General features: G+C 44.0%; 1 protein-coding gene across 4 annotated transcripts in view; it reads left to right on the forward strand.

Moving 5' to 3' along the window:
• The first annotated feature begins 559 nt into the window (after positions 1-559).
• mxi1 (max interactor 1, dimerization protein) overlaps positions 560-27,800 on the forward strand; it is a 72,328-nt gene continuing 45,087 nt past the window's right edge. For 2 of the 4 annotated variants that reach the window (XM_085994343.1, XM_085994344.1), the window contains exons 1-3: positions 7,955-8,231; positions 8,512-8,599; positions 14,774-14,803. In XM_085994343.1, the coding sequence (XP_085850469.1) occupies positions 8,159-8,231; positions 8,512-8,599; positions 14,774-14,803 (191 nt within the window). In that variant the 5' untranslated portion in view covers positions 7,955-8,158. Of the gene's footprint in view, positions 995-7,954; positions 8,232-8,511; positions 8,600-14,773; positions 14,804-27,800 lie in introns of those variants that run through there. The other 2 variants (XM_085994342.1, XM_085994341.1) reach the window with 2 other exon arrangements.

Consider the following 27,800-nt stretch of genomic DNA (forward strand, 5'->3'; position numbering starts at 1 on the left):
TGTTTAAATGTCTTAATCCAAATGTACACTCTCGGGAGCCGCAAGCCTATATTTCGTTGTACTGCACTTGTGCACTAACAATGACAATAAAAGTTGATTTGATTTGATTTGATTTGATTATGTACAGCATTTTCATTTCCCCAAATGTTACATGGTACACAACAATCAGTCAAGAGTCAAGATTGCTACAATATGTAACAAATGTGTATATATTGACAGTTAATAGTCTTTACAAGTGAGACTGCGAGCCTAGTTACAAGTTGCTGAGGTGAGATTAAAGCCAGCAGTTAGGTAGGGGAATGAGTCAGTTTGCAAAATAAAGATTACTTTTTAACGAAACACAGGTGCCTTGGAAAAAAAATGTTTTAAAATCACATACACTCATTGTTTCACTTTAGTCAAAAGATACATTTTATACATTGACCGTATGAAACATAAAACTAATGTGGGTGAGCACGAGAGCTGGAGTTGCAGCGAGAACCGGGATGATCTTAGACTCCGTTTCCAAACTGTGCCAGTGAGTGGGATCCGTTGAATGCTCTGTCTGGGTGAGTTGAGACATGGGCGCTTAAATGACACAGAGCGGCGCGCTGCGGTCTACAATTTAAAAAAGAGGCAGGACCGCTCCTGGAAGCATTTTCTGCTGGATTGGATCAGGCGCTGAGACCCGCGGGAATCGCTCAGTAACTCTATTCATCACCGGCACCAGACACAGACAGGCTGAGCCTCACATGTGAGAGAGAGAATGGGAAAACGCGGAAGGTCCAGGAAAGACGTGCAATTATAATTGCCTGTCATTTATCTCCAGCCCTCTTGATCAGCGGCAAGCCGCCTGTGTGACTCGGCTGGGATCTTGCAGCCATGTCGCGGTTCCCTCTCAATAACATCCTCAACACAGAAGAGACTGTGCAGCAGATCAACACTTTTCTGCAAAATGTTCAAATCCTCTTGGAAGCAGCCAGTCACATAGAAAGGACCGAGAAGGAAAACGAGAGTAAGTGCGGGGCATTATTCCCGATCGTCTGAAACTTACATGGAAATATACACGCGTTAGTTTTTTTTTAAAAACACACCAAATGTTCTACTGACTCTGTGCTTTTAGATGTGGCTGGACTGCAGAACGCAGGAGAAACTGAAGTTAACTATTTAGTCATCGACTGAAACTAAAGTTTTTGTGGGATTAACGTGTCAGGTTTTTATCCTCAGCACAGGTGTGTGTTCCACAAAGAAACCAAAAACATAGATCAAATATATTTAAGAGAGTTAGGAGAATATTGCATTGCACTGTGTTTTCGGATATAAATATTTTGGAGAAAAAAGCTTAGTTTTAATTGGAGGTGAGCGGTATAGATTATTATATGAATATATAGACATTCTAAATATAATTTTTACACTATGTATTGGAAAGTTCGAGTATTTAAAATATATAATAATGGAAGGTAGAAAATAAAATCTAGGCAAGCTATAGAAAGAAAGACGACACTCCGGCATGATGTGGCCTGTATAATTAACATCTGGTCACTTGCTTTTAGCCTTTCAATAGATCAAATGTGACCAATTAGTGATTCCTATCTTCGAGTCACTGTTCTCCATTAGCGTAATGATAATATTCACAGTAAAGATTTTTAAAAATGGTTTGGACTTCTAGATCTGTTTGAAACCAGCGAATAGAATAAGGTAAAGTAAAAGCTCATTTGCTTTCGTAACTGAAAAAAAAATCACAAAATCAGCCTCGTGTTAATGTCCCGTGCTTTTTAATCTCTGAAACGTGGGAAGGCAATGGGACAAACATCCTCTGCTGTTAAACTCCCTGTCCTATCTCCCCCAGACAATTCCGTGTATAATTACACAAGAGACAATCACACACAAAGTGCAGCCCTGCAACATGAGGTGCCTTTCCTTCGAATTAATCAGGATCCCTTTGATACTTGTTTTTTATTTTAATAAAAGAAAATGTTTGGGATCACTAGCCGGCGACTCCCGCCGTCGTGTTGAATATGTGATGACAGGTAATTTTTCAGTGCAAGAGGGCATAAAATACTTGACCGCCACGTGCTTTGAAAAGCACGGGCAAGTGATACAGTCAACCAGACATGTGTTGTGTTATAATGTGCACCAGATGTCTGGGTCTCTTCCCCCCCCCCCCCGGGTAACAATGTACCCATAAACAGTCACATTTATCTGCATTCTGCACATTTGATTTTTTTTTTAAACAAATTAATTCGATTGTTTTTTTTCCTCAGTAGGACGTTACGCTTTAGTAAAATGTCACAATGACAACAGGCTAAAACAAACAATAACGCTTTTGTGCATTTAGCCCCCGCTTAAAGATGATGCACGGGAGAGATCTTTGTACCAAAAGTGCTTACTGCCCCTGGTTACCGATGAACACAAGCTTAACTTAAACCGACTCGGGCCAGTTATTAACACACAGAACCAGTGCTTCCTGTTCCTCTCAGTCCAGTCGACTCCTGATAGAATACACAATTTACTAATAACAAAGGTTGCTATATGTAATTGGGTTGGGTTGGGTGGGGGGGAAGATATATAGAGTACATTGATATATGTTTAGTGCCGTTTAGAGTTATGCTTCATCATCAAGTATAATCGGACTTCACCCAACTAACCAGGTTTTTTTTGCTTTAGCTGTTTCAAAATGACTACAAGCTAATTGCATGATTTTTCAACTGTTCAATTCTTGGCAAGTTAAAATGGTAATTGTATGCATCTCAGAAGATTGCTTCCTTACATTACATCATCAACTATTAAAATGATCCTAATGCATTAAATGTGTCATGGTAAAAAGGCCATTACTATTGATTTTGCTAGAATTCAATTGAGGAAAACAACATATTTTTGACATAATTTGTTCTTGCAAATATTACTTGCCCCCCTCCCTCCATACACTGTCCAGTCATCTCACCAGGCCATCATTTAAGTGTCTGGTAGTTTGCTTACTAGTGAGGCTGCACAACCTTGTGATATTCTGTAGATTAGCAGGCAGGCCAGAGTGTAATGGTTTTCATGCCGATTTGTGCTACTTAGCAGCGTGGATGAGAGTTGACCAAACCCAATACGGGCAGTGTTCAAGCTGGAGTACTGACCACCATCAGAACTTCACTCCAGCGCTAGGGGTTTATAAATCCAGCATCTGTAGCTACCTGGCCTCGAATATCAAAAAATATGCAACTCAAGTAGGGCATTGCTTATTCTTTATTTTTTCTTTACGTCTTGATCTACCTCTTCTCTCCTACTCTCTTCAACCTTGTTGGTGCACTACACGGTGGCCCTTAGCTAGGGGTGCATTTACACTAAGTTTAGCATTGGTGTGAGGCAAATTTATTTTTACACTAAAGCTGCATAGTGTAAGTCCAGAGTTAAGACTAGGCCTGACTCCAGAGGGGAGCATAGTGACATTCCCTATTCCAGGATTTAGGCTGCATTTATACTATATCCGTAATGTGGGTGAAGCAAAACGACATCGCACTTGCAATATAATTGAGAAACCGAAGGTGTATTTACAAAAAAAAAATATGCGCATTGGTGCCAGTGTAGTAACACTTGGGTTCATGCCTCCATTCTGAGGTCAATGGAAATAAAACATTGGGAGAGATATAGAACGGGCAGTGGGTTCGATATTGCCCAAAGTCAAAGTTTAAAAAAAAAAACTGTTTCCCCACAGAGATGAAGGGGGGGGGGGAAAGAAAAGAGAAAAATTAATCTAGGCCAGGCTTAAAACAACTCCTAGTGACTGCTCCTGAAAGCCACAGGCCGAGGCCTACAGCAGGTGCTCAGTGTCTGCAGGGCCTGAACAGACAACAAAAATGTATTTAGAATGGGAGACATAGTGTAATTGGTTGACGCACAGGTTGAACTGGTATTAATAAATCATTGTCTAAATTAGCATTTTTATTTCCTTAATTCTTCTTCTTGAAAATTCAGACTCACGGTAGGACAATACGTTCGTCAATGTGGCTAATTGGGAATCCAGATGTGGATAATTGCTTTTCTGATTAGTAAATAAAAAATGAGTAATAGACACTGTCGTTTGGCACGTGATCTCAATACTCATATTCACATAGTATACTCACGTGAACTTTAATTTTTTGTGCATTTGTTGGTAAAACGAGATGAAAAGCAGTGTGCAAGTGTTTTTTGATCAGAGTGCTTTATTTCCATAGTTGCTGAATGGTGGTGGATGTTATGTAAATATACACGTGAAGCACATTTACCTGTATTGTGTGAGTGTGTGTGAGGCATTTTCTACTAAAATTAGTGCATGTGGCTAAAGCGGTGTAGCCGTAGGTACAACCTCTGGTTAGTCAGCAATTTCTATTGGACAACACTGTCCTAGGGCACACTCCCACAGGAGCTGGCAGTCAGTCATTACTTCATCCAAGTGGCCATTCATGCAAGAGCCTGGAACGTGAACGTTGGCAGGCTATTTAACTGGAAGAGGTATTACCGCAGAGCCTGATCCTAATAAGGTTGTGGGTTCAAGTCCCACTCCAGATACTTGAGCACAAAAATCTAGGCTGACTCTCCAGTGCAGTGCTGAGGGAGTGCTGCACAGTCGGAGGTGCCGTCTTTCAGATGAGACATTAAACCAAGGCCCTTTCTGCTCGCTCAGGTGGACGTAAAAGATCCCATGGCACTATTTTGAAGAAGAGCAGGGGAGTTCTCCCCGGTGTCCTGGCCAATATTTATCCCTCAATCAATGTCTAAAAAGCAGATTATCTGGTCATTATCACATTTCTGTTTGTGGGAGCTTGCTGTGTGCAAATTGGCTGCCACGTTTCCTACATTACAACAGTGACGGCACTCCAAAAAGAATTTCATTGGCTGTAAAGCGCTTTGGGATGTCCGGCGGTCGTGAAAGGCTCTATATAAATGCAAGTCTTTTTTCTTTATTCTCACCCAATATCCACACGTACGCAATTTTTAGCAGAAGTCACTAGGTCTGTTTTTTTCCTTCTCCTGCATAGGGACAGTGAGGTTCATTGTAGTACCCTGATTGCCCATTATAATGTGAAAATCTAACTGCATATTAACATGTTTAAAAAAATGAAATTGCTTCGTCATTCCCATTTTTAAACATATTTTCTCATCCTTCAGTAGGCCAGACTAGTGTCCTCCTTCTTTCAAACCTCCAGTATTGCTGCTTCTAAAGCAGCCTTAGGAGATTTGCAAGAGTGTTCTGAAAATTGGCTTAATCCTGCAAAGAAATTGGCTAAATAGGCACATTGTGTGGCCAATTAGAGGCTAATTGCTGAGATACGTGTCTACATTGACAACTGCTTATAAACCCCCAGCTCCTGCCCCTGGGCTAAGGCCATGTTATCAAGGTCAGAAAAAACAAGCAGGACATGTCTGGCTTTCTATCCCATTTTTAAATACTTTTTTTCCTTTACATTGTTTTGGAGCTAAAGAGTGACATCTGACATATACATTGTTGTATAAACTGATTATGATTTATACATAATTTTGACAATCCATATGTACTGTGATAATAACATGAATCACAACAAAATTAAGTAGCTATTCAAATGTACATGCATTTCATTAATTAACTTCCTGGATGGAGGCTGAAGAATTACACATAACAAGAGGGCTAAAGAGCACAAATATCCACTGTGCTCCAAAGAATATCTAAAAATCACTTCCAACTCTCCAGCTAGCAAAACTTCCCATGCCATAGCAGGACCAATTAGCGAAAATATGGTTGAAAAGTTTCAATTTCCTATTGAAAATACATTTGCAGCAGGACTGGGTACAGATACAAACATTTGGAACAAAATAGTGCTCAAGAGCTGAAAACATCTCTCATTTTCTCTGCGTACACAAATAAAAATCAGTTCTGTTGTGTTTTTTTGGATGTGGGTAGTCATGGGTCACTGTTGATGATTTAGCTTTTATGTAAAATAATAATAATAATGCCTTTGAGAAGTTGTGGCTCAGCACCAGCCTGTTGACATCAAAGACACTTCCAAAAGTAAAATCAACATTTAAAATATTCACAACCTCTTTGTTGTTCATTGATTAGGTGCTCTCTTAACTATTGTAAACAGGATTCCAAAAACCACCACCAACTATGGGCTACAAATATCTTTAGAGATCACTGTCTGAAGACTTTTGTAGATATACATCACATCTCTCATACATCGCATATCATGTACGCAAACACAACATAGCATAGCAATGAGATGCAGGACCAGTTAATCTGTTTTTGTGCTGTTAGTTGAAGTTGGAATGTTGGCCAGCATCCAGAAAATGTCACAGGATCTTTAAGATCTACCTGAATCACTGGAACGGGCATAAGAGTGGTTCAGTTTAATATCTCATCTGAAGAAAAGTACAAACCTTCTGTCTAAAAGGCAAGAGTGCTGCCAATTGAGCTAAACTGCCAAATGTGCATTAGCATCAAATTTAATATAGAACTGGTATTTCCAGCATTTCCTATTTTCATTTTACATAAACTAGTGGTTTGCTTCCAGTTTTGACTAAGTAACTTTCTTTGTGTGTCAGCTGTGGCTCAGTGGGTAGCACCATTGCCTCAGAGTCAGAAGGTTGTGGGTTCAGAGACTCGAGCACAAAAATCTAGGCAGTCATTCCAGTGCCGTATTGAGGGAATGCTGCACGGTCGGAGGTGCTGTCTTTCAGATAAGAAGTTAAACCGAGGCCCTGTCTGGCCTCAGGTGGGTGTAAAATATCCCATAGCACTAATTCAAAGAAGAGCAGGGGAGTTATGTCTGGGCCAAAAATGTATTCCTCAATCAACATCACAAACAGATTACCTGGTCGTTATCACATTGTTGTTTGTGGGAGCTTGCTGTGTGCAAATTGTCTACTGCATTTTCTACATTACAACAGGGACTACACTTCAAAAAGTACTTCATTGGCTGTAAAGGGGACGTCCTGTGATCGTGAAAGGCGCTATATTAATGCAAGTCTTTTTTTCTTTTCTTATACTGATTATAAGGATAGTCCAGTCTTTGTTTTGACGGATCTAAAAATCGAGCTATCCAACTTACTGCAACAAAGTTTTCAATATTAATGCGATAGCAAAATACTGTGGATGTTGGAAATCCGAAATAACAACAGAAAATGTTGGAAAAACTCAGCAGGTCAGGCAACATCCGTGGAGAGAAATTTGAGTTGACGTTTTGGGTCGAACCCTTCTTCAAAACTGGAAAGAAAAGATAGGTCGGAGGCAGCCCTGCCTCCGATCTATCTTCTTTTCTTTTCAGTTTTGAAGAAGGGTTTGACCCAAAACGCTAACTCAAATTTCTCTCCACGGATGTTGCCTGACCTGCTGAGTTTTTCCAGCATTTTCTGTTGTTATTTCAATATTAATGCATTCGTTACCTTCAGTAACAAATTGTATTGTAGACACAAACTTCCACTTGTATAAGAGTGAATGGAACCCACCTGTGCACCCCGCAGCGTTGCTTCCGTGCAGGCTGGCGCCGCCTTTGTCTTTTAAATTTCCCGCTGCCGCACGCACGCCAGCGTCCCTGGTGACACCCGGATGCGCTCGCCGACATGTGCTTTTCACATGTTTATAGAAAAAAAAAGCCGAGCCACCGATTGGCGGCGGCTGGACCTGCAGACGTCACACAGTTGACCCCGCCCCCCATCTCCGGCGGAGCTCCACCAACCAGAAAAGCCACACGCCTTCTGTGACGTCACGTGTTGCCGGGTCGCTGGCAGATCGGGCGGGCCGGCGCGATGTCATTTGCGGGGGCATTGTGGGAATTGCAGTCCGCCGACCTCGCTCGAGTCAGCGGACGGGCGTGAAGAAGAACTACATTTCCCGGCGTGCTCTGAGCGCGGGCGGGCGAAGTGAGAGAGGGAGGGAGAGCATAGCGGTGATGGACGCCTGCGCAATGGAGCGGCTCTATGGGAGCCGTCCTCCTCGATATATCCTGAGGTAAACAAACTTGGACTGAGAGAGTGAGAGGAGGCTCGGCTGATCGCACATCGCTCGCTTTTTTCCCCCTTTTTTTAACCTTTCATTTTTTAATTTAAGTATTTTTTTTCTCTTTAAAAAAAAAATCCACCCCTTTTTACTTTTTTACATGTATGTGTGTGTATATATATAAAAAATTATATTATATATATCTATATATATAATACACACACGACCGAATTATAAATAATGAACGCAGTACAATTAATCAACATCCAGAGACTGATAGAAGCAGCCGACTATTTAGAGAGGAGAGATCGAGGTAAACAAAAAAAAACAAGAACATGCCCGGGATTTGCGAATAAAGAAATCCGATAAATTATTATTTATTTATTATATTAAAAAAAATTCAAATCGCCAGGAGTTCCAACTGCCATTAACCGCAGTGGAAGAAGCAGCAAACAGCAACAACCCCCTCCCCTCTAACGTGTACAAAAAATATCGCTCGCTCTAAATATTTACATTAAAAAAAAATAAACTGCAATAATACATCTAAAAAAACAAAAATACGAGCGTGAACTTGTTTTTTGTTTTCCTTTCAGAAGCTGAGCACGGATATGCCTCGACGTTACCCTGCAATGTCGAGGCGACGAGGAAGAAAATGAAAACCAAAAAGAATTCGAGCAATAGGTAAAACAATATATATTGTGCCTGTCTATTTAATTTCTTGATAAATATGCGTGTCATAGAAAAAAAAAGTGGATTGAAGTCGGGGGTAAATGAAAGCCCAGCGCTGTTTATGTGGTTGCCACTGACTGTACCCGCCATTTTATATATTTTTTATTTCTTTTTCAAACCCGACTGCAGCTGTGACTGAAAAGTACATCAAACTTTTCAAATACACGTAAAGGTTTTCCTCTTGCAAAAATGTGTGTGTGGTGAACAGTGCAAAGTGTTGGAGGGAAAAGAAAATGCAGTGCTAATTTTTTTATGGGGGGGAAAAAAGGGTTTCGAGCGCCATCTGTAATCAGCTGATTGTCAGATTTACAGTTTTGAAAACAGTGATGTGAAGTGTAAAAAGGGGGGCCACGGAAATACCGATATATTTCACAGGAATCTGAATTTTATCTCCTGTCCTTTTACCTGTAAGGATAGTTCATCAATTCCACCCCCCCCCGCCCCCACCCGTGAACTTGCAATGTACAGTAAAATAATTTACAGTTTAAAAAATTTAATGTACATAAACTATTAAAAATTCGAAGAGACCTAATTATTTCAGTTGTAGTTTCTTGTATGCGCTGCTTGTTAGGGAAATCGTGCGGTATAATTAATTGCAGGATCAGGGCCTTGCATTCAATTCTTTATATGTTTTAACTAGTTCTGTGGTCTCGAGCAAAATAGACATTTTATGGTTGAGGTCATGGAAATTTGTGAGTCAAATTTAATGAACCCTCATTGTGATGCACACAATTGTTTTGCTCCCCCTAAATAATATTTATTGTTTCATTCAAATAAACACAATTCAAAGAGTGGCTTGAAACTGGCTATTTTTAAGTAAACATTCAAACTGCTCACCTGTTCAATTTCTATTTGTTTAATTTTTTTGGAATCAGATGTTTCTTGCTACATGGTGTAACATAAAAAACATGAAGGAGCGTTTATGACTAAATAATCATTACTCTGTGGTATGTAGATTATGGAAATGTTTTGACTACATGCTCAAGATGAAAGGCAATATTGCAACTAAAAATAATCTGGGTTTTTTAAATTAGAGGTTTTAGTTTTCAAATTGCAATATAGTGCAAACTCAGTGCTTTATAGTACATGTCAAGACATGCATGGCTAAAACAGGTTGTGGTGTGTCTGTCCCTCCCACTTCCAGTATAACAGAGGGGTTCATTTTTCTTGGTGTAAAGGTGATGCCAAAACTTGCCAAACTCAAAATAAACACAATGCATAAGGAGTCTCACTAGTCAGGTGTCATTCACGTATGCATTTGATATTTTTCACCTCAAATTTTGCCACTTCTCCTGGGGCAGGCACTAACTTCTGCTATGGTACAGTTCAATGGGGGCTAAGTCTCATCTAAATACAGGAAACTCTCTTTTACCCGGCACCTAAATATCCGGAAATCTCTCTTAACCGGCAAAATTCAGGAGTAGGTTCAGGTAAGTTTTACTATATATTAGTAGCCATGTAACCGGGGTTCCTGGCTCTGTGGCCGTGTAACCGGGGTTCCTGCACCTGTGGCCGTGCAACAAGGACTCCTGGATCTGTGGCCGTGTAACCGGGACTCCTGCACCTGTGGCCGTGTACGGGGCTCTCGTACCTTGGTTAAGTATGCCCCTCTGTAATCCGGATTTTTTGATCAACCGGCGTCCTGTTGGTGCCGGATAAAAAAAGAGTTTCCTGTACCTCATCTGTGACCCGAGACAGTAAATGCTGTTCGCCAATTCACTGTGGCTGGTATCGTAGTTCAGATCAATCCTGCCCTCACCAAACATCCACGCAAACACTTTTCATTGAAAAACTTGAAAGCAATCAAAAGCAGCAACCACAGCTGATTTTATTCCCCTCCCTAATCCAGCTCAATTGTAGCACACCTATCAGCACCACCGTTAAATCTGCTAACTCAGCACAGAACAGAAACTGGACCAGGGATCTTCTCATCTGCAGTATGCCATACAGTGCATTTAAGTGGTAGGTGAAGCCTCAGATGATTATTTTTAGGTGCCAACTAGTAAAGTTTGAGTTCATTGCTAACTAATAAGATGGCTAAACTGATGCCTGATTATCAAAAGCTATTAGTTCAGCGTGGAGTTCTGTTGTTTTAGTTATGTATTAGTTATTCCACTGAATACTTAGAAGCTTTATGCACCATGTTCTATGGCATGACCTTTTAAGCCATTGTCTTTGGTCCCCGTCACAAACTCTAGTTCCTAGCCACCGACCCCATCCCTCTCCCTGGCCACTGTCTGAGACTGAACCAGACTGTTCATAACCTTGCCATCCTAACTGACCCTAAGCTGAGCTTCTGACCCCATATCCTCTCCATCACCAAGACTGCCTCCATAACATCGCCTGTCTCCGCCCCATCTCAGCTCTGCTCAGCTGCTGCTGAAACCCTTATCCACACCATTGTTACCTCTAGACTCCACTATTCCAACGCTCTCCTGGTCGGCCTCCCACCTTGCACCCTCCGTAAACTTGAGCTCATCCAAAACTCGCCCAATTTCTATCCTGCACCAAGTTCCACTCGCCCATCACCCATGTGCTCGCTATGGCTACTGGTTCCACCAATGCCTCCAATTTAAAATTCGCATCCTCATGTTCAAATCCCTTCACGGCCTTGCCTCTTCCTACTCTGTAACTTCTTCCAACTTTGGCCTCGTACGCAACCCCACTTCCTTCAAACCATTTGCTGTTGTACCTTTGGCAACTAGCCCCTAAGGTCTGGAATTCCCTCCCTAAAACTCTCCACCTCCCCTCCTTTAAAACTCTCCATAAACATACCTCTATGACTAGGCTTTTAGTTGCCCCTCTTCATATCTCCTTCTCTGGCTCGTTGTCAATTCATTTTGTCTTCTCTGAAGTGCCTTAGGACATTTTTCTACATTAAAGGCTGTAGAAATGCAAGTTGTTTTTCTTGTTGTTAACAAGAGACTGTAAATTTTAAAGTGAAATGCAGGTGCTTTAATGCTAAACTAATAAACTGAAGAATTGAAATAAGATTTGTTGGCTAAATTACTGTACATAAATCTTAGGTAGAGTAGGTATGGATTGGCTAACAGACTGTACCATATTATGTCTGTTATCGACAAGAAAGTATTGGGTCATAAATTCAACAACATTGCGCCAATTTTAACCCCATAAACCAATTCAGCAGAGCCTGTGCCCGATCTGCACCTTCGGGCCACTGCTAAATTGGTCGAGGCCTTTTGTTGGTGGCCTAACTCAATATTGAAATGAAGCTCCATTAGTCAAAGTTCTGACTAGTATTTCTGAGTCTTGAGCGACGTAACCAATGGTCGTAAAGGGACAGCAGGAGGCCGCTCAAAAGTCTTTCAGAAATGTTTTGTGGAGTTGAAAGGAGCTGGAATGCTACTCCTAACTCCACAACACAACTGCGGGCCATTGCTGGTCAATTGCCTCCCCCCTCCGGACTTGCCTGTGGGCCTCAGCGCTGGCCGAAATTGGTTAGCACCCGACAGGTAAGCTGCGTCTGGGCACCTGATTGACACTCGTAGCTTGCCTGAATTATGACGAGGCCCAGGAAGAAGTTAGGACGGTTCTCTCTGTTCTGAAGCACCGTTGGTGCACACCGCCAGAATACCACCTGGTTTTGGACGCTTATGAATTTAGACCCATTGAGTCGTTTATTTAATTTTCAGTCAGTTAAAGAATTTGAATGGGCTCCCCCACCCCCAGTGTCAGCCGTGGCTCAGTGGGCAGCACACTCGCCACTGAGTTAGAAGGTTGTGGGTTTAAGTCCCACTCCAGAGACTCGAGCGCAAAAATCTAGGCTGACACTCCAGTGTAGCACTGTCAGAGGTGCCGTCTTTCGGATGAGATGTTAAACCGAGGCCTCATCTGCTCTCTCAGGTGAACGTAAACGATCCCTTGGCACTATTTCGAAGAAGAGCAGGGGAGTTATCCTGGTGCCCTGGCCAATATTTATCCCTCAATCAACATCACTAAAAACAGATTATCTGGTCATTATCACATTGCTGTTTGTGGGAGCTTGCTGTGTGCAAATTGGCTGCTGCATTTCCTACTTTACAACAGTGACTACACTTCAAATTGGCTGTCAAGCACTTTGGGACGTCCTGAGGTCGTGAAATGCGCTACATAAATGCAAGTCTTATTTTTATGGCTCAGCAGGTAAATTCACTAGTGCGGTACTGAGCTGTCCAGACCAGAAAGATTCCACATTCCATCCCAAGACTGTGATCTCAGTAAAGGTGGTATTGGGATTGCTGCAGTTGGACTCCGCGCGCCAAGCTAGGAAAGGGTGAGAAATCATTCAAGGTACCTGCTTCTGAGCACTGACCAGTAACCAGTGCCATAATGAGCTTGTATGTTAGATATCAAGTGAGAGCAGGATAGGGCTGAGCTTTGATGACTAACACAAACAAATAATCTTTGCAGGCATTAGGTGAGGGCAGGATTGGGCTCAGCTCTAAAGCCCTCATCCTTGAATACCTGCTACTCATTATCAAGATTCACACATGAAGCATGGTCACAGGCTAGGTACCAGAGAGCTATTGGTGCCCTTGAAATTGTACCCCACCATGGGGCGATGACCTTTTTGTGGTGAGAAATTGTTGGAAAAAATGAATACATATTGCTTATATTGAAATACATTCTTAAAGTTCTGTTTTGGTGCACTCTTTTTTGATAGGTGATAAGTAGAGTTTATTTTGTGATATTCAACTTGTCATCCCTCAGATATTAGCTAGTTTGAACATTTGCTCAAATGATACATTCATGAATTCATCCGTGTAAGTGAATGTTTCACTTAAGTTACTTAAATAGCTCGAAGAAATCTATACATTGCTTTGTGTGTAACTCTACACTTTTGCTGCAGATCATGATGTTGTGGTCTAATCGAGGGGCGGTATGTAGCTAGAAGCCTCCCTGCTTGTTTTTTTGTTCTTGGAAGCCTTTCTTGATGACGTTCCCATGCACATTCAAATGCAAGAATGTTTTTATTCTACTGTTGACGTCTTATTGGCCATTCCCCCTGTCGCCAGGGGTAGGTGTCTTTCTCCCATGATTCGCAGCGGGACTTTGGAATTCACAGATTTCTTTTGGCATTTTGTTTCTCTGGCTATTTTGTGCTTTTATAAAAAGGAATAACATTATTAGTATTAGATTCTAACCATAGCAAACCATGCTCTTTGTATAAATAAATAGGGAAATCAACTCCCACTTCAGAACAGGAAGGTCCCACATTCAATCTTTGGTCTGTGATGAGTTATCTGATCCCAGTTGCAGCACTCCACCTGGCCTCAGCATCCCTGGTTTAGGGACAGAACAAAAATCGGTCTGAATTCCTGCCGATGATTGCTGTCCAGTGGCTCCTGCACGCGTAGATGTTATGTGAAGACAGGATCAGGCTCAGCAGTGGTGTCTCCCATGATCCAATAGCCTACTGACACTCTTTAGGTATAAGAATGGCCACTTGGATAAGATCTCTTCTCTTAGGCAGTCCCTCGGAACCGAGGATGACTTGCTTCCACATTAAAAATGAGCTCGCAGGTGACTGATGAGTCCAATGCGGGACCTACAGTCTCTGTCACACGTGGGGCAGACGGTGGTTGAAGGGGCGGGTGGGTGGGGTGCTTGGGTTGATGCTTGGCTTCCGCTTGCTCCCGGCGAAGAGACTCGAGGTGTTCAGCGCCTTCCTGGATGCTTCTCCTCCACTTTGTGCGGTCTTGGGCCAGGGATTCCCAGGTGTCGGTGGGGATGTTACACTTTTTCAAGGGGGCTTTGAGGGTGTCCTTGAAGCGTTTCCTCTGCCCACCTGGGGCTCTCTTGCCGTGCCGGAGCTCCGAGTAGAGCGCTTGTTTTGGGAGTCTCGTATCAGGCATGCGGACAATGCACCAACGTCAGTGTTCTTGCTCAGGCCAACATCCCCAGCATCGAAGCTCTGACCACGCTCAATCAGCTCCGATGGACGGGTCAGATTGGATAAGATAAAGGGCAAGTGGCACACGCGAGTCAGCACCTTCAGGAGAGAAGGGAAGAATATTGGAGGAACAAACAAAAACACAGGTTCATTAAGTTTAAATGTGACAAGTTTACAAGATAAAGATGTTTTAAAAAAGCTTTCAAAATAACTGCTAAATTTCTGTCTTGCAGATCTACACACAATGAATTAGAAAAGAACCGGTAAGTCACTTACGAAAAAGACTGTCACACACTTGTGTAAACTAGTAATGGGCATGAAGATTTTATTTTGATATATATATTAAATTGTATGTAATTTTTAATTTCTAAAACCTGAGTCATAAGATCTGACTCTTACAATACAATAAGGAAGGCGGTTACCAGTTTTAACTTTGAGAAAGGCTTTTAACTTCCCTGACAGAAGAAGCAACGTGTTTGCAAAATGCAAGTACTGTAGATGTCTGACCTACTTTAACCAGAAAATCTGTATGCAGAATACTGCTTGCCTTTTTTTTCCTGACATACTGAACTCTGATTGGGTCACATGATAGTGTTGTTGCTAAGGTGTCAGGTTACTGAGGCACTGTTAGTGAGCTCTTATAAAGTGGGAAAAAAACCTGAATGGTCACATCATTCCAGAAGCAGAATTGTTATTTACTCTACAGAAACAATCCATCATGCATCGTGCTCTAACTTTTCATTTGAATTGGTATAAGTAGAATGGTACAGAACATTGCAGTGTTCTGGGGGCCTCATTGACCTCAGAGAAAATTCACAATTTTCCAGTATTATTTTTCATTGTTGATCCATAATGTGCTGATTTGAACAAATTAACTTTTTATTCCAAATTTTTGTGCCCAAGGTGAAGGTTTTCATGCTAAGATAGTTTAGCATTAACACGCGAGCACTCCTAAATTGAAGAGTAATGCTCCCTTTATTCTGCTGCAACAGCGTGCTGCCCGTAACCCATATCTGAGAAAAGCATCCCCTGTGACACAAGATGGGATTTTTCCATTGCTCATAGCAGCCATCTTCTGGCCTCTGAGGGAGATTTTCAAATCATTGCTCATTTTTGGCACACTTGTGTTGAGGACTCTTGCTTGTTCAGACCTGGGTTGAGGCTGTCCAATCGCATTTTAGTTAGTACCAGTGCAATCACAGAAAGAGGAGACTTTCATCCAGTTAGTCTGCACACTATTTGAACTGTGTCCTGGAAGTGAAAAGGCAATGTACTAAGAGACTGCCGTCCAGTCTCTTTGGCTTTTCTATTTTAGTGAAAAATAATCTGCTGTGTGAATGATCTTTTAATAGTATTGCATCACTCACTCCCCTGCTGTGACATTTATTCATGTTCTTTAAGATTATCCAATGTTTATAAATATTTTGTTGCGGTGATGATTGCATACAATAAACATTTGGTGAGGGGTTCCATATTTGCACTCTAAATTTTAAATCATGCATCAACTTCTGCTTTCCAGAATGCACTTTGTAGCTGGGTATTTTCACAGTAATTATATTTCCATAGGCCAGTTAATTTCTATAAAAATGAAATTTTTAATGTGGAAAATAACCAGTTTTACATTATAATAAAGACAGACATGAGGGCTGGGAGAAAAATTGGTCGATAAATTGCAGCACACATCCTGGAATAAAACATTGAGTTACATATATCACACAACTCCTGATGAGTGATTTTATTTTCTGTAATTCACAGCTGAAATATAATGGGGCTGATTTTAACTTCCAGTAGTGGCGGAAAATGGGTGAAAGTGGAACAGTCGCCCATTATACACTCCGCCTGGCTTTGATGGAAAGGAAAATTGAGTGGGGTGTATAATGGGCGGCCAACAGTTAAAATCAGCCCGACTGAATCTAGCCCTAGTTATTTCATGCTGCTCTACATTGCGCAGCGGATGGAATGGTTGGTGGTTTGACATGAGTGTTACTGTGTTCTGAAGTGTGCTTGGCTTAGGGCTGCATGTGTTTGTGCAGTGCTACATTTCATCTGGTTTAAGTCCTAAACCTGGCTTATATATACTGGGGATGACTTTTCTTCTTACTGCTTAGGGGCAGTTTGCCATTACAGGTGCAAAATCCCTAACCACCAAACTCTCAAATGTTCCACTTGAGCTGGTGCAAAATGTATTATTTATTTATTTAGTTATATTTATTATATATGTTAATGACTTTACATGTTGGATAAGTCATTTTCATGAGTGCTGTAAAGTGATGGTCTGGCTATCTGAGCTGCATTTGGTCCAATCTGGAGCTCCATTACAGAACTTCATTAGAATTCCTAGGTAGTGAAGTCTATGCTTCTATTGAAAGAAAGACATTTTTTTAACAGTACTCAACCAAGTAAAGGGATGATGGATGGGTTGCAAAGAATAATGACCTTCCCTCAGCATGGTGGTAACTGTCTATTGTCAACTAACAAGAGGTAGAAAATTGATAACCTGGGTATACTTTTTAAAGCATTAGAACCAGGTAGTAAATGTATAACAAGAAATATTGCAGTATTCAGAAAGGTTACAGATACCTAATTTTGTTTTAATTAGCTTGCCTCTGTTTCCATGAAAAAGTACAGATAGTTGTAAATGTGGATTTGTAACTTCAGTAAATTATTGTATTATTATAGTTACAAAAATATTGAGAACATGGGTAGACAACCTTGTCTTAGACTTCTGCCTTCGCCACTCTCAAAGGTTGCAAGAAAGTAGCCCGGTGCATTAATGACGTGGAGGATTACATGTTCTCCATTTTACCTCTTTGCTTGGGGAAGTATCTTAACTCTGCTTGGTGCTCCCTTCTCACAAACTGATCAAAAACAGGAACTTGCCATGTGGGCTATCCTGAGTGTAACACATGCGCTATCATTGTATAACATAGCAGGGTGATTTTAACTCTCCCCAATTGGCTCCACAAGGAAACTCTAGGTCTCTGCTGTCCCAGGGCTCCTCAAACACCCCCACTCCCAGCCATGAGACCCTGCAAACGCATCCCCCCACCCCACCCCCCCCCCCTTTCCCGGACTTACCTTTCTGTCAGCAACCGTCTTCCAATGCTGGCGGGTGGCCTCTGGGTCACCTGATTTTCCTCCTTCCCTGCCGACCAGCTGCTGCTTTCCAATGGAAACGGCCAAGCAGCCGACCAACATGTGGTAAACCACTGTTTGTATTCCTGTTTGTCCTGTTTGTATTCCACTGTGTACATGCCTGGACATGCCTCGGCTGACTCCTCCCACAGGTCCTAGTATAAAGGTGACTGCTCCCCAGCCCTTTGTATCCTGGACCGGTCGACCACTCGAGGCAGACCTCCATTCTGTTGTTAATAAAAGCCTTTAGTTACTCTTCTAACTCTCAGTCTTTTATGAGTAATTGATAGCGCATCAATTTTATTAACAACATTTTTATAATGGAGAAGATCCTCACACCAGCATGCCTGGACTTAGATCATCGGGAGGCGGACTCATCCACCAAGTTTACTCACTGGCTTAAGTGTTTCGAAAAATTCCTGACCGCCTCCGAAGCAATCAAATCGGACGAGGACAAACTGGATGTCCTGACCTCCAAAGTGAACCACCGAGTGTACTCGGTCATCCAAGACGCGACCTCGTACGCGGATGCTATCAAGCTCCTCAAGGACCAGTACACGCGCCCAGTGAACGAAGTGTACGCCAGGCACCTCCTGGGGAGTCGTAAACAACAACCTGGGGAATCGACCGTGGAATACCTTCAGGCACTGTCTGTGCTTGGCCGGGCCTGTGGTTGTAAGGATGTAAAGGCCGCCGTGTACACAGAGGAACTTATCCGGGACGCTTTTGTAGCGGGCCACAGATCCAATTACACACGACAGCGACTGTTGGAGCAGAGTAACCTCGACCTCAACAAGGCCTCTGAACTCGCACTATCGTTGGATGCAGCCTACCAGGGCATGGATGCCTACTCCTCTGCACCGTGGACGCCGCGGGGAATGACAGCCTGGGACACGGTAGGACCGCCTCATAGCGCCGTGCCACCCCAGCCACACCCCAACAACGGCCCAACTACCGCAGCAGTGTCCCAAGGCCAGACAGCAGTGCCCCAAGGCCAGAAATGCTACTTCTGTGGCCAGGCAAAACACCCCAGAGCGCGCTGCCCGGCGAAAAACGCGATCTGCTCGGGCTGCGGGAAGAAGGGACACTACGCTAGCGTCTGCAGGGCCAAAGCCACCCCGAACCCCAGCAGCGCCGCGTGTGGGCCATGCGGGCCGCCATTTTGGACCTCCCCGGCCGTGTGCGAATCACCGGTTTGGCAGCCATTTTGGACGCCTCCAGCCACATGGGGATCATGGACGCCGCCATCTTGGACGACAGCCGGGACGCAGCAGGCCCCCGACACCGCCTCATCTGATACCCGCAGCGACACACCGACCCCTACGCTGGCATCCGTTACACTGGACCAAGCGAGACCGCACCAACTGGCCAGTTCCACAATGGACATTAAGGTAAATGGTCACGATACAATCTGCCTTTTTGACTCTGGGAGCACGGAGAGCTTCATCCACCCCGACACGGTGCGGCGTTGCTCTCTCCCAGTCCTGCCTGCGCAACAGCGGATTTCTATGGCCTCCGAGTCCCAGTCGGCGGACATCGGCGGCTACTGCGTGGTGACACTCGTAGTAGACGGGACCGTGTACGATCATTTTAAACTTCTGGTCCTGCCTGACCTCTGCGCTGCCGTCCTGCTGGGGTTAGATTTTCAGTGCCACCTTAAAAGTGTTACGATGGCGTACGGTGGACCCCTACCCCCACTCACAGTCCGCAGCCAGCAGCTTCCAAATTGCCCGCCGCGCACCAGGTGCAACCTCTCCACACTCAGAGTCACCCCCCCACCACTGTTTGCTAACCTCACCCCCGACTGTAAGCCCATTGCCACAAAGAGCAGGCGATACAGTGCCGGGGACAGGGTTTTCATTAAAACCGAAGTGGAGCGGCTCCTGAAAGAAGGGATTATTGAGGGCAGCACCAGCCCCTGGCGAGCCCAGGTTGTGGTCGTTAAGACCAGCGAGAAGCAGCGCCTGGTCATCGACTACAGCCAGACAATAAATCGCTACACCCTGCTGGACGCCTACCCACTCCCCCGTATAGCTGATATGGTCAACCAGATCGCGCAGTACCGCGTCTTCTCGACCATTGACCTGAAATCAGCGTACCACCAGCTCCCCATCCGCCCTGAGGACCGCCAGTACACTGCCTTTGAGGCAAACGGCCGCCTCTATCACTTCCTTAGGGTTCCCTTTGGCGTCACCAACGGGGTCTCCATCTTCCAAAGGGAGATGGACCGGATGGTAGATCAAAATGCGTTGCAGGCCACTTTCCCATATCTGGACAATGTGACCATCTGCGGCCGTGACTTGCAGGACCATGACGCAAACCTCGAAAAATTCCTCCGCACCGCCCAACTCCTAAACCTGACATATAACAAGGAGAAGTGCATATTCCGCACAAACCGCCTCGCCATCCTTGGCTGTGTTGTGGAACACGGAGTCATCGGCCCCGACCCCGACCGGATGCGTCCCCTTATGGAACTTCCACTGCCTCAAGGCCCTGAAGAGGTGCCTAGGGTTTTTCTCCTATTACGCCCAGTGGGTCCCCTACTATGCGGACAAGGCCCGTCCGCTGATCAAGTCCACCTCTTTTCCCTTGACGGCAGAGGCCCGCTTAGCCTTCCACCGTATCAAGGAGGACATTGCCAAAGCCACCATGCACGCAGTGGACGAATCCATCCCCTTCCAGGTGGAAAGCGACGCGTCCGACTTTGCCCTGGCCGCTACCCTCAATCAGGCGGGGAGACCCGTGGCCTTCTTTTCACGAACCCTCCAAGGCCCGGAGACCAGACACTCCGCTGTTGAGAAGGAGGCCCAGGCGATTGTGGAGGCTGTGCGTCATTGGAGGCACTACCTGGCCGGAAAACGATTTACCCTGCTCACTGACCAACGTTCAGTTGCTTTTATGTTTAACAACAAGCAGAGGGGCAAAATCAAAAATGACAAGATCTTGAGGTGGAGAATCGAACTTTCCACCTACAACTACGAGATCTTGTACCGGCCCGGGAAGCTAAATGAACCCCCGGATGCGCTATCGCGTGGCACCTGCGCCAGCGCGCAGATCGATAGACTACGGGTCCTCCACAATGACCTCTGCCACCCGGGGGTCACCAGGTTCTTCCACCTCATCAAGGCCCGCAACCTGCCTTACTCTATTGAGGAGGTCAGGACCATGACCAGGAACTGCCAAGTCTGCGCTGAGTGCAAACCGCACTTTTATAGACCAGACAGGGCCCACCTGATAAAAGCCACTCGCCCCTTCGAGCGCCTGAGCGTTGATTTTAAAGGGCCTCTCCCCTCCTCCGACCGCAATGTGTACTTCCTCAATATTATTGATGAGTACTCCCGTTTCCCGTTCACCTTCCCCTGCCCGGACATGACCAGTGCCACGGTCATTAAATGTCTGAACAACCTCTTCACCCTGTTCGGCTTCCCCAGCTATATCCATAGCGACCGGGGCTCATCGTTTATGAGCGACGAACTCCGTCAGTACCTGCTAACTAGGGGTATTGCCACAAGCAGGACCACCAGTTACAACCCCCGGGGGAACGGACAGGTGGAAAGAGAAAATGCGACAGTTTGGAAGGCCGTCCTGCTAGCCTTAAAGTCTAGGGGCCTTCCAACCTCCCGCTGGCAGGATGTGCTCCCCGATGCGCTCCACTCTATTCGGTCACTGCTCTGCACTGCCACTAACGCCACCCCTCATGAGAAAATGTTTGTCTTCCCAAGGAAGTCCACATCAGGGACATCGCTACCGCCATGGCTGACGTCCCCAGGGCCGGTCCTACTGAGAAGACACGTGAGGACCCATAAAACGGACCCCCTGGTCGAGAGGGTCGACCTCCTCCACGCCAACCCCCAGTATGCTTACATCGCATACCCGGACGGGCGGGAGGACACAGTCTCCATAAGAGACCTTGCACCCTCGGGGACCACAGTAACCCACTACCCACTACCACCCCCCCCCCCACGATCCGATATCCAGCCCCAGCAGACGGCAGGCCTGGGCCCCGCGACCCGCTCGACATCTACGAGGACGACACGCCTGTGCCACAGCCTACGCTGGACTCGACGCCGGAAGCTTCACTACCCCTGCCGTCGCCACGCCGATCACAGCGGCAGACAAGACCTCCGGAGAGACTCCAATACACTAACTTTTAATACACTTCACCCCGCCGGACTCAATTTTAAACAAGGGGTGAATGTGGTAAACCACTGTTTGTATTCCTGTTTGTCCTGTTTGTATTCCACTGTGTACATGCCTGGACATGCCTCGGCTGACTCCTCCCACAGGTCCTAGTATAAAGGTGACTGCTCCCCAGCCCTTTGTATCCTGGACCGGTCGACCACTCGAGGCAGACCTCCATTCTGTTGTTAATAAAAGCCTTTAGTTACTCTTCTAACTCTCAGTCTTTTATGAGTAATTGATAGCGCATCACAACAGGATTCAAATAAGGCACAGCAGTTAAAATCTGCCGAGTCTCCGACTCACGCTTCTGGATGGAATTGCCGTCCATTCCTGCTGGGAGTTCAAATCAGCTCCAGTAAATTCAAACAAAAATACATTGAACCAATTGTGGGTGCAATATAATACGATTTTACTAAAACTAATGTGTGACTTCCAGAGATTAGAGAAATAGAGATAAAGCAAAGGACTTTATATATATCTGGTTGCCAATCAGATTGGTGTTTATAGGGATGGGTATAGATTTACCATCAATCCATTTGATTTTAATTGAGTTCGCACCTTACAAAGCTGCCTTAAACTTACTTTTCTGACCACGCTTTCAATCCACTTCCCTAATTTTCCCTTCTATTTGGGTATGACATTGAACTGTGAAATGCCTTCGGAGATTTTGCTGTATTGAAGACATTATGGCTGTGAACTGTTGTTGGCAATAACTGTGGGGTCATCAGAGATGTAGATGCAATGGTTTGATCCATCAGCTAGAAGAATACTTGCAGATACCATGCAGCATAGAGCTGGCATATTCAGTGACCGTAACGGTCAGCTGTGGCCTGAAACTTGACTTCACCTCTTTGCATTATTATGCAGCACCATCTGGACTTCAGCCATAAACAAGTTTGGGTGCTGGGCTCATGCCTGCACCTTGGGTTTCCTTTTCCATCCTTTTTACCTGTCTCAGTCTCCTGCCCCTTCAGTCATGGCACAGACTGCTAATGGATTGAGATGCCGTTTAAGGCTCTAAAGTCTTTCAGAAGTTTTGCCTCCCTGTTGTGACGCTCCTCTTGAATTAACCCCATCCCTTTAAATTTGATTTGCATGCAGTTTTCCTCTCCCATTACTAGACCCATCTAAATCCGTACCTGAAAATATGATTACAAGCTGATCTTGGAAAATTGGGTGCACTTCCATTTTAATCTGTCTAAAATCTCCCTGGGAGGCTATGCTTTAGTTTCCTACCCCTCTGTCAGCACTAGACCCTACCAGGCGGTGAGCCAGCATCAGGAGTGCTCCCAGACCATGTTAATCCTGGTGCTCCTGGACACTTACCCCTGTAATCCCTGAAAAACAACCTTTCCTGTAGATTTACCAGCTAATGCAAAGCTAATTGGTTACAGTTAGCATTGTATTTGAATAGACAATACAATATTTTCTCACTCAATATTTACCCTTCTTTGGTTAGGAGGGCAGGTTGATTCAGCACATGAAGAGAAATGCAGTGTATAAGCAGAGGGCAACACTGACATTTTTTCGAGGACTTCAAAACTCTTAAACTTGTTATGCCCCTCAGACCGCCCTTCCTTTCACAATCTCGAGGCTTTTAAAACTTAAGCTTGGCATTACTTAATCATTATTTCCTGATTTACCATAGCTTTCTTCTCTTTACTATGTTCAACCATGGTAGTGTTGTACTCTACAGGCCTTGGCCCTTCACCTTGGCTTCTCAGTTTTAAAAGATGAACTCCACAGAAAGCATTGGAGCTACTCCTTGAGCTTATAGGATTTACTGAGCTATTTGGAAAGGGACCCTTTTTCACCAAATATCTTTCAGCTGAGAGGATAGGACAGCTTGAGATTTGATTTTTTCATTAAACCCTGTTGACGCTGCTTTGTGACTGGTTTAGTAAACATTGCAACTTGAACAAATGACCACAGCAATGCCTATTTTTCCTACCCTGAGATGAAAAACGATCAGAGTGCTACACAACACTTGATTAAACAACCTGGCTGATAATTTGACATTAACTGGAACTTGAACGTATACCGCTCAGCTTGGGAATTGAATGCTTAGCAACTTCTATTGGGGTGCTAGCGTAGTTGAAAGTTAGTTTCTGACCATAAGACTATATTTATGTTAATAAGAAACGCTACCTTTTTAAAAAGTATCCTTCTAAGTGTAGCAAAGTAGAGTCTGTTAGCTTTTCAGGAGGGCTTGTTGCCGTGAGTTGAAACTCTCATTGCCTCATTGATAGCATATTAAATATATGCTGCCATATTAAATTATAATAGAGACTGAAGTTGATGGGGATGGTCAGGATTATGGGAAGACCTTGTGGGTATGTGAGCTTGCATCTGGGGGGAAATGGAAGATGCCGTTTTAGACCAAGGAATATAGAAGTGAGGCTGCAACACATGTTCATAATTTGTCAGAGACCAACTTCAGAGGTGCGTGTTGAGAAAAACTGTTGACGTTGACGAGGGTTCTGCTCCTGATCGCTACCCACTGACCCCTGCTGGAAGATATAAAAATCAGGAGATCAGTTGGCTCAGCTCTGGTGTTCCCCATAATCTAAGCTTGCACTTGAAGAATGGCCAAATGCACAAGTTACTAGAGGATTGCCAGTGCCCATACCTGATAATCTATACCTCAGTATGACCCACCACCTTCAGGACAAGGAGGTATGAGTGGGGAATTGGAGGAACAATGTAATGTTACTTGGCCTTAAGTATAATTGTGCAAGCGTTTTAAAGCTTTACATTTGGTTTTTCAAAGAGCTGTCTTAAAGACTTCATTCTAATTTTGCATGTCTAGGTGAGGCATAGAGAAAAAAATAATTATACACACTGAGAGCTGCTTAGTTATTTCCAGGATGTGGTCATTGTGGTATAAACATAACAAGCAACTTAGCCCATATCACTTCCTCTTTTAAATCTTAAAGTGGGTATTTTGGTAGACCAGAACAACACAATTTGAAAAATACGCTGTCAGTTTCATGCATAGTTGGCAGGTTGGATTGCTGTCCTCTAGAGGCCTTAAAATCAGCACATTGAGCACTCTATAATGCTGCCTCTCAGCTGTCAAGCCAGTGGGATATATATCATTTATATGTTTTAGTTTAGCATTAAAGCTACAATGCACCATACTTCTAGTTTAGTTCTTAAATGCATCATTCACCAAAAGTGATGTTTTGAGCTGTTTTATGCATTTTAGCTAAGGAATTGTAGCACCATGTGTGCTATTGAAATAAAATTAAGATATTCTGCAATTGCATTTCCTGGCTTTGTTAATAAAATTTTAGCCATGACTCTGGCTTGATAAGGTTTGATCTGATGGAAAAAAATCTAAAAATCAACAATTATTATTACTGCACAGTCATTGGCCATTCTAGGCACTATTGGCAGAAGCCTGAGATCATATGCCACCTTTCCTTTTGGCTGTCAGTTGGTGTGGAGCCTGGAAAAGCCAAAAGGGGGGGGGGGGGAAATAAACTGGAGTTAATATGGGTTTGTATGCTGTCCAAAAAGCCTATGAGAGATGTTCTGGACCTCACTCCTTTGCTGGACTCTCTGGACTAGAAATTCGCCTCACGCGATGGCGCTAAACGGGTGGTATCTGATCGGCCGCCCGTTATATGCAGCGCCCGATATTTTATTCCATTGACTATAATGGAACTGAATATCCGGTGCTGCGTATAACGGGCAACTGATCCGATACCGCCTGTTTCTTGGCCCTCTTGTCTTAGGCCTAGGATTCCTGAAGTAGATTTTCTCTGACATTCAGAACTTATTATACACAATTAATACCTGGATGAATGCTGGAGTAAAAACTGTTAATTCAGATCATTGCGATTGTGCCGTTACACATTGGAAACCAAATAGCAGTGTGCCTATGCATACAAAATCTTTGTGAATCATTTGAAAAATGTCATCTAAATCACAATTTAGAAACTTCAAAGATTTATTGCTGGAAAGAGTCACGGTTGTATGGTGACGCGGGATTTTCCTCAGTTGGTTGTATCTTGTCTTCCAAGACAGAAATTAATGACTGCAATGCTCCTTTAAAATTGTTGTTTTAAGTTATATTTACTTCCTGCTGACTTTGCATAGTTTCCATCTCCTGTACTCAAGTGGCATTCATGACTTTTTCCTGCATTTGGGTTAACTATGCAAATTTAGAAACTGTTAAAAATAGAATGCTCATGTTTTGAGGCACATTTGAAAGTCTGGCAAATAGTTAACAGTAGTGTTTAACCATAGGTTTTGAAAGGACTACTGTGGGTGCTAGGGTAGCAGTCTCAGCTGTACTGAGTTGAGGAAATACTGAGTGGTAGTCAGATTGCTCCCCAAAGGGAATGAAATAAGGTGAGAAGGAGAGTCACTCCTGGCTACTTTCACACAGCCCAGTGGCTAATTTCAGGGCAACCATAACAGCAGTAACGTGTTTCTAAAGCATTCCTTATGCATAAAGAGATGTCTCTGAGCTTTACAGGGTGGTGGACAAAGAGTGGATGTTGATTAAATGGGAGAAATTGAGGGGAGGAGTTAGAAGGGGCCAAAAGCATGGTTATAGATGAGGCTTTTGAAACAGGAAGGCAGATGATAAGGCAGAGGTACTGATAGAAAGAATTCCAGAGAGTCGGGCTTGATGATTGAAAGAGAGCTACTGATATTGCTGAGGGAGTGAGGAACGAGAATTAGGCCACTGTCTGGAGCATAAGAACATACGAAATAGGAGCAGGAGTAGGCCAATCGGCCCCTCGAGCCTGCTCCGCCATTCAATAAGATCATGACTGATCTGATCCTAACCGCCAATCCACTATCACAGAACCATCTCCTGAATCTAACAGAATTAGACACACGAAATAGGAGCAGGATCAGGCTACACGGCCCCTGGGCTCGCTCCGCTACCCACAGGGCCATGACCGATCCGAACCTAGACTCATGTCCAAATTCCTGCCCGCTCCCCATAACCCTTAATTCCCTTTACTTCTAGGAAACTCTCTATTTCTGTTTTAAATTTATGTAATGATGTAGCTTCTACAGCTTTTTGGGGCAGCATATTCCATGGACCTACCACTCTCTGAGTGAAGTAGTTCCTCCTCATCTCAGTTTTGAAAGAGCAGCCCCTTATTCTAAGACTATGCCCCCTAGTTCTAGTTTCACCCATCATCGGGAACATCTTCCCCGCATCCACCCGATCCAACCCCTTCACAATCTTATATGTTTCAATAAGATCGCCTCTCATTCTTCTGAACTCCAATGAGTAGAGTCCCAATCTACTCAACCTCTCCTCATATGTCCATCCCCTCATCCCCGGGATTAACCAAGTGAACCTTCTTTGTACTGACTCGAGAGCAAGTATGTCTTTTCTTAGGTATGGACACCAAAACTGTACGCAGTATTCCAGGTGCGGTCTCACCAATACCTTGTACAACTGAAGCAATACCTCCCTATTTTTATATTCTATCCCCCTAGCAATAAAAGCCAACATTCCATTGGCCTTCTTAATCACTTGCTGCACCTGCATACTAACCTTTTGAGTTTCGTGCACCAGGGCCCCCAGATCCCTTTGTACTTCAGTACTTTCCAGTTTCTTGCCATTAAGATAATAACTTGCTCTACGATTTTTCCTGCCAAAGTACATAACCTCACACTTTCCAGTATTGTATTCCATCTGCCAAATCTCTGCCCACTTACTTAGCCTGTCTATGTCCCCTTGCAGGTTTTTTATGCCCTCCTCACTCACTACTTTCCCTCCCATCTTAGTATCATCTGCAAACTTTGATATGTTACACTCGGTCCCCTCCTCCAAATTGTTAATATAGATTGTAAAGAGTTGGGGACCCAGCACTGACCCCTGCGGAACACCACTAGTTACTGATTGCCAGTCTGAGAATGAACCATTTATCCCAACTCTCTGCCTTCTGTTAGGGAACATGCATAACA

The sequence above is a fragment of the Somniosus microcephalus genome, chromosome 8, assembly GCF_052327205.1.
Source record: "Somniosus microcephalus isolate GS21.2 chromosome 8, FLI_Smic_1.0, whole genome shotgun sequence".
NCBI lineage: Eukaryota > Metazoa > Chordata > Chondrichthyes > Squaliformes > Somniosidae > Somniosus > Somniosus microcephalus.